Source organism: Saccostrea cucullata, unplaced genomic scaffold (assembly GCF_032062105.1).
Source record: "Saccostrea cucullata isolate Sc308-1 unplaced genomic scaffold, CSIRO_AGI_Scuc_v1 ctg10812, whole genome shotgun sequence".
NCBI classification, from domain to species: domain Eukaryota; kingdom Metazoa; phylum Mollusca; class Bivalvia; order Ostreida; family Ostreidae; genus Saccostrea; species Saccostrea cuccullata.
In genome coordinates, this window is record NW_026923825.1 from 13761 (window position 1) to 22224 (window position 8464).

Here is an 8464-nt window from a genome sequence, read left to right on the forward strand (position 1 = left end):
TTTATGTATGGAAGAGCACTATCTAAGTTTTAAGAACTTGTGTCCGATCACTTTAACAAGTTTGTCAATGAAATATGTTCAAAACAAAAGAAATCAACAACTGTGAAAAAAGAAAAGAAATAACATTGCTCTGCGACGCGTTGATTTACCCAAATGGACACCAATGCGACCCAAATGGACACCAATGCGACCCAAATGGCGACCCAAATGGACTTATGTAGAATTTACAATAAAATTATTTATTTTTGCACTTAGATTTAAATATTGTTGAATAAATATAAAATATTAAAACTATAATTAAGAAAATTCAGAGTAGAAATGTCCGAAAGCAAAACATACACACAGTACATTGTATATTGTCAATCCGTGCAGTTGTGGTAAGTAGACTTTAACAAATGAACGCATTCAGTGAATCGTAAATGTCAACAATAACAGAGCTCATATGCCCTGTTTACAAAAAAAATGTGTACGTAACACGGGTGTGACCAATGTGCTAAGCTTTGTACGCAACACTTAGCTCGGAATGACAATATTTGAGAAGGAGTTTTGCTTTCTAACATTTCTACTCTGAATAAAATTATTTTTTCTGGATTAAAGTTTTAATATTTCTCATTAATACACAACAAGATTGCCACTTTTTTGAAGCATTAAGAATTAAGTTGAAATTTGTAAAAGTGCAAGGATGTGTCAATCAAACCCGCCAAAAAAGTTTTAATAACTTTTAAATGAAATAAGATTTTCAATTAATTTTTTGTCTGAATTGCGCTTAAAATATATAAGTCGTAATATTTTACAGAAAATATTAACTTGAAATATGTGTTTAATGAGTAAACACATAAATAAAGTAGTCATGTTTTTAATTAAATCATTGCATTGTAGGCAAAGTGATCAGAAGGGAAAAACCCCCTCCTATCCCAGTTCATAGGGCCTTGTTCCATTGTTGTTTATCGCAAACGTTCTTGATTAAATTTACAGGTACTCAATTTTACACTCCAATCACTCACGAGCAAGCGAATATATATATCCCTCAAAACTTGCTGCGATAAGCTAATAAACTTCATCGAGAATATCTAAATGAAAAACCCTTTTTTTAAAGATCATATGAACCCGGAAGTTTTTTTTATATATATAGGACTAAGGGAAAAAATAACCATGCAGCACATTTACCACGAAGGCAGGAGAAATACACTGGTTTTTCTTGTGTACTTAACTTTCTTGGCTTCGATAGCAGAAGGTAAAATATCTTATTGATTAAAATCACGCTTTGTGTTAGATATTTGCGTACAAACAATTATAATTACTCTATGAAAATCGAGCGGGAATAATCAACAGTTACATTTTTCTTTAAGGTCATAGAATAGATCTTTTTTCCAGCGATGACCGATATCGAAAGATTACTTACTGGTGTTTATGCACTTGAACTTGTTTCAAGTATAAATGTTTCAACGGTTAAAGTTAAATATAAGTTTTGTTGCTTTAAACTTTTATTCTCTCAAAGCCTCACATGAGACTTATACGGAAGCGTATTGTTACACGCTACCACAGTCTTGAGGAGGCTAGTGGGTCAACAAATTAATCTCAAATTAACCACCAGATTTAACTAATTTTTTTAGATACGGTATCTTTAGCTGTCAACTATCATTTGGCAAAGAAAAAAATCATATATTTTAGTTTTAAAATTTGATCATTTTTGTATATCTTTATATGGAGCTTTCCTTTCAAAGGAGATTGTAATAATCTAAAATGGCTGCCACCCCCAGCCTCTTTAAGATACAAACGTTATACACAATTTGAACATCTTAAAAAAAACTGTCAACAAATGGGAATAAAGGAACAAACATAAACAAGAGGCCCTGGTCCCTCACGCTCACCTGTTAATCTTTTGCCATGCTGTTCACCATATTATCCCCCATGTAATATCTATATGGTCCCATCCTATTATGATTATGATTTGAACATTTTAGAATCTACATCATCCTAGGATGTTTCCACAAATGCTGCACTTTTTCTGTCCCAGTCGATTTTGAGAAGATGAATTTTTAAGATTTTCAATGTAAAATCTGGATTCCCTTTTGTGGCCCTGTCCTAGCCCTGGGTGTCAAGATTGGGACAATTTAGGATCTACACCACCGAAGGAGGATGTTTCTACATAATTTTAAACTTTTCTGGCCCAGAAACTTGGAGATTTTCCTACATATTTAACTTTGATTCCCAATCACGGTCAACCCCTACTCTGGGAGTCATGATTTGAACAACTAAAATTCTACACGACCCAAAATTACATTCATAAGTTTCAGTTTTTCTTGCCTGGTGGTTCTTGAGAAGAAGATTCTTCAACATTTTTTTCTTATACTAGTATATTTAATTGTAAACCTTGGATTCCTTTGTGTTGTCCCAAACTATTTCTTGACGGTCATGATTTGAACAATTTCGAATCTGCACCCCCCATGAAGCTTCGAAATCTGTTTTAGCTTTATTGGCTCAGCAGTTCTTGAGAAGATTTTATAAGATTGTCCCTAAATATATTCCAAAGTAAAACTTGGATTCTCAATTGTGGCTGTGTCTTACCCTCATGGGTCAATGTTTTGAGCAATTTAGAATGTCCCAGGTAGTCAACCAAGCAGAATGAGACCCGTTTAGGTGTGACTATACAATTTATTAACAATTTAAGTGTTTGACGTTGATGAAATGTTTTAAAATAACATAATAAGAATATAATGTTTATATCATAAACCGAAAGATTTGTGAAGATATCAGACTTACTGTAATCTAAAAGCAAGAAAAGGCAGTACAATATCAGTGCCGGAAAATAATGTTGTGTTAGCTGTTGAGTTGTTTGTATGTCAGGGTCACCCCGCTTCAATTTTTAGCATAAACCTGTAAACAACATTTAATTGGAGCATACAAAAGTGAGAAATATGTTCTACTAAGTTTTTAGCCCAAATGAGCTTTTCTGATCAAAATTTGGCCGTTGTCTGTCGTCATCGTAAACTTTTACATTTTCGACTTCTTCTCAGGAACCACTGGGTCAATTTCAACCAAACTTTACACAACGTATTATTAGGTAAAGAGGATTTAAGTTTGTTCAAATGAAGGCCCACGTCCTTATTCAAGGGAAGATAATTCAGAAATAGTGAAAATTTGGTGGTATGATTTAATATCTTCTTCTCAAGAACCAATGTGCCAAGGAAAAATGAAACTTATAGGGAGGCATCCTCGAGTAGTGTAGGTTCAAGTTTGTTCATGACCCCAGGGGTAATGGCGGGGCCTTAATGGCCGATGAATGTTTTACATAAAAATATATAGGAAAATTCTTTAAAAATCTTCTTTTGAAGAATAAAAAGGCATAAATGATCATATTTATATAGAAGCGGAGATTCAGGTTTGTTTAAATCATGACCCCTGTGTGGGTTTGGCAGGGCCACAATGGCCGATGAATGTTTTACATAGAAATATATAGGAAAATTCTTTAAAATTTTCTTTTCAAGAATAGCAAAGGCATGAATGACCATATTCATATGGTAGCATCCTCAGTGGAGATTCAAGTTAGTTCAAATCATGACCCCTGGGGTAGGGGGAATTCAACGTTACAGGGACTTCAATGGCCAATCAAAGATTTACATAGAAATATATAGAATTTATTTTAAATCTTCTAAAAAATAGCAAAGCCATGATTAGTCATGTTTTTATGGAAGCATCCTCAGGTAGTGTAGATTCAAGTTTGTTCAAATCATGACCCCTGGGGTAGGGCGGGGCCACAACACAGAATCCAAGTTTTAACCAAGAATGGGAAAGCCATGATTAGTCATACATGTATTCATATGGAAACATTCTCAGGTAGTGTAGATTCAATGTTGTTCAAGTGATGACCCCTGGGTGTAAGCCATGACCACAATGCAAGTTCAAATGTAAAGGGCAATAAAGCCACAGGTAGTCAAAAAATATGCAAGCATCCTGAGCTAGTGTAGATTCAAGTTTGTTCAAACCATACCCACTCCCCTTTAAGATTGGTTTGGACCACTATTGTGTTTAAACTTTTCTATAATAAACTGATTTATGCGTTTTTCCTAGCCACATTGCTCACGGGCCCATGAGCCTCTTGTTTAAGAGATTGTATCAAAATGTTTGGTCTACCTACCGAATTTTAAAACAATCTTCTCTGAGGCATGCCATACGGTGGGATACAATTTTGTTCAAATCCGATGTCAACTTCCTGTTCGTCTGTGCGTCTGTCCATATAACACATAATAAATTCTCATCACAGTTTTCCCAGCAACTATTCATCGCAGATGCTTGAAATTTCAAAACAATCTTCTCTGAGGCATGTCATACGGTGGGATACATTTTTGATCAAATTCGTTTCAACTTCCTATCTATCTGTGTATCTGTCCGTTTCATACATAACAAATTCGGTGACGTTTTCTCATCAACTATCCATCACAGATACTTGAAATTTCATTACACTTTGTTGAAGCATGCAGTATGGTGGGATTAGTTTTGATGTGAATATGATGTCAACTTCGTATTTCTCTGTGCATTTGCCCGTAATTGAACTTGTGAAAATTAACATCATAACATGATAGTGTTTATTCACATCAGAGCGGGGGTATTACTTGTGAGCATTGGCTCACAGATTTCTTGTTCCGATCAACACGATTGTATCTTATAATTTATATATCGTTAACATCGCGTCAGGTCGTATTGCATCGTAGCGTACCCCACCTGCATCGTAAGGGCATCTAATATGGCTTTCGTATCATTGTTATTGGAAACGTCCTCCGACTGGAAAAATAACCCCGCTATTTTGTGATTCCTACCAATGTCTCACTTTCTGTCACTATCTGTGACGCTTTGCGTTGTCCTACTGCTCACGAACTGACACGATTTATATCCGATCAGAAACGATTTATTACAGACAGAAGAGAGTAAAATTAGATGCAAGTGCTTACGCTTTGCGTTTAGGTTATTTTAGAGTACTTATACGCACAAAAATAACGGGGAATATTTCATTTCACGATGGAAACAGTAACAACACAAATGTTTGCATAAAATTGAAGATGCCACCTATAGTAAACAGGGGGAATAAAGGCGATAAAGCAAGCAATACCATTCCCTGAACACGTTCCATCAGAGGAGGCAGGATCAAAAAAGAAAACATTTACACTGTACCTTATTCATCTGGGCTGTGCAGGCAACAAGGATGAATACTTATGTCGATAAACTGATAACATGGTAACAATGGTGGAAAGAAAAGTGGGTAAGGAGGAAATGCGCAGACAAAAAAAGATGAATACTAATGTTGATAAACTGAAAACATGGTATTTAAGTATGGAAACAATGATGGGTCCATTTATTTACAAAGAAAAGTGCGTAGTTAGGAGATGCGCCTACTGAATCATTATTTAACACCCCGGAGGCAGACATACAAAAAATAAACATGAAAACATTGATGTAACCATCCATTGTCGCCCGGGAAATAAATAAAGTCAACAATGGAAATTAGTCCGGATTATCAAACCGCTTTGATATGTATGAAAAGGTATGCGTCTAAGTGATGGAGACGATAGTCGAGAATATTTTGAAAACTTAAACTCGGTTGAAAATCGAACAAAAACGATACCCTTTTAAACTTGATCAATTCCTCAAGTAAATGCTTGCTGCATAAAATAAAAATTAAAACTAGTTACATGCATCACCTATTTTCAAAATGTCTTTCACATCAAGAATATAAAACACGAACTGTGTGGAATACGTTTTTATGCGATAAGTAAAACTCGATGTTCTAAAAAAGGGACCTTTCGATTTTTCGATAGTAAATGGTTAGATATATATAAGATATAAAAAACAAAGATATTTTTACAAATTCACTTTATATAAGTAAATATATTATGTATCTCGAAATGTCTAAAGGGAAAGAACATTCTGATAACAATCTCTTTAATATTTAACAAACCTTTAATTCTAAATAACTTCTCCCACCTCAATCACCATACTCCAACAATTAAACTTTTATGTATAGAGCAGCCTGGCCGCATTGACAACAGCATACGTATATATAAAAATAAGTTTACGGAAATCACTTTATATTTATTGTACTTCTGGAAGAGAGAATTAATGTAAAATCTCTTGCAAACGTTGCCGAATTTATTTGCAAGTTTTATTAATTTTTTAGAATATATGTTTATTTTAAGAGTTTAATGATTGTGCAATTATGTAACACTCTAATGAACAATTCGTACAACGCCATAACTATGTGGCCTATTTATTCTACGATGGACACTGGATGTGCGGGTTCATTTCTGACTTATTTAGATCGATTGAAGGTTATTACCGATAGTAAAACATCAACGAATCTTTCTCTTAGCAGTAATTGTCCCCAAAATATTAACTTTTTTTTCTTTTTCTAAGTAACCGAAACCTCCTCTTGAGTATTATTGCAATTAAAAAAAATATTTGACAGGGGTACATTCTTTTTTTTGAATTTTCATAACAAACAATAATAAAAGATGACAAACTTTTATTTACTTTTTTCTGTGTGTGTGCGGGGGGGGGGGGGTATGGGAGACTGAAAATGGTGAATTAAAAACATATATTAATCTTCTATGTACATTGTACAGTTAACATACTTTTAACTTAGTTCCTTTTGCTAATAATGATTTTAATTTGGGGCATTTGAGAAGAAATAAAATTGAAAATACAGGTAAAGGTATACCAATTTAAACCAAATGCCATTTACATGCCGTCTTTACTTTCTTTTTTTTTAATCTGTCGTCATTGATTTATAGTTCATGATTCAGTTAATTTAATGCTGCTTAAAATATTTTTAAAGGGAGATTTTTAAAAATTAAATTTTAATAGGAACACAATTTTTGAGTTTAAATGTTTATTTCCATATACAGTCCTTTAATCCTGCCCTTTCCCTTAAGTAAAAACGGAACCCTTTGATTGGAAATAAATACATTTTAACTGTATCTAGTAATTATATCCCGTATCTCTTTTATCTAATGAATAGTTTAGTTTTTATTTCAGCTTCCATTACCCTGACAGTTCATCCTTCCAGTGATGTGGAGGTTAATCAGTTGGTGACAATACAGTGTTCCTTCTCACAAGCAGAAATTGTTGCCTTGTTCCATTCTACTTTAAATCCCTCAGTAGCTTTCTGTACCCTGGAACAATCCGGAGGAGTGTGTAAACAGGGTGATTGTGCTAGACAATACACTACAGCGTGTCCTAACTCTAAAACGTATAGTGTACAGTACCCTGTCCCATTGAGCTGGAATGGAGAAAGTGTTTACTGTAGAGGGCTTTTTAGAGACGAAAGAAGCAATAATGAAACCTTCAATATTATTGGTAAGTAATTAACTTTTTACCACAATTGAAATGAGTGTATTCTCTAAATGCAAATTTTTAAAAATTTTGTATTTTGCATTTGTATTATGTATTATACTGTAAACAGTCATGTAATAGCTCTGGCCTAATTTAAAATATCCATTTTCTTATTGCAAACGTAGCACTCATATCTGTCAGTTTAATCAAAAATGGATATTCTAGTACCCCAGTATTTATCCATCTACTAAGGACAAGAAATCACCAAAAAATTGTAGTAAACATTTTTATTAAATCACAATGCACCTCTGATATTTTACAGGTTCGTGTTTGAACCACTCCTATTTTGTAATATTTAATAAACTTTTAAGCTTGAATATTATTCCCACATATTTAATATAGAAAATAAATTTTATATATTAATCATGATAAATTGTCCATGAAATAACAGTTTTACAAAGCTGTGCTTGTAAATATAACAAATATAAAAATAAAAAACTCTCTTATTCAATTTAGAGTTGATCATGAATGTTGCTTGATTTAAATTTTGTTAACGATATTTTCTTATTAGAGAGTTATTTTTATTGGTTAATTGATTGTATGTTGTTTACGTCCCTCTCGAGAATTTTTCACTCATATAGTGATGCCACGTGCACCACTTGCCGGTGGAGAGCTTCAAATATTGTTCTATACTTGGCACGCAGGGTAATTAATCAGTGAGGGATCTTTTTCGTGCTAGCACTTACAGCAGCAAAGGACATCGCTTTATAATGTTGTTTCATCCGAAGGACCGGACCCCACGTCCCACAATGGAATTCGAAATCGCGACTACTGAGGCTTTTTGGTCATGGATATAAATAGCCAATGCATGTGAAAAGAGTAACAGGGAATACTTTGAGAGATATAAAATATGAGATGAATATCCTTTTTAGATACTATTTTTTAAATTTATTGAAAGGCCTTCGAACTCTATATTCACTTTTGCGTCATTTGTAGCGCATTGATTTTTTAAAAAAACTTTGTACATTTTCAGCTTCTTCACTGAAACAAAATTTGATTATTACAACCTACATGTAGTTTGTTACACAGCATCTATCAATAAACAGGAACAAAAATGTTTCAATTTATGGTCTAAGGA

General features: G+C 33.6%; 1 protein-coding gene across 1 annotated transcript; it reads left to right on the forward strand.

Moving 5' to 3' along the window:
• Positions 1–1136: 1136 nt before the first annotated feature.
• LOC134264988 (uncharacterized) lies at positions 1137–7624 on the forward strand. The gene is made up of 2 exons (XM_062747234.1): positions 1137–1234; positions 7030–7624. The coding sequence occupies exons 1-2, from the start codon at positions 1153–1155 to the stop codon at positions 7356–7358; spliced, it is 411 nt and encodes a 136-aa protein (XP_062603218.1). The 5' UTR covers positions 1137–1152; the 3' UTR covers positions 7359–7624.
• Positions 7625–8464: the final 840 nt, after the last annotated feature.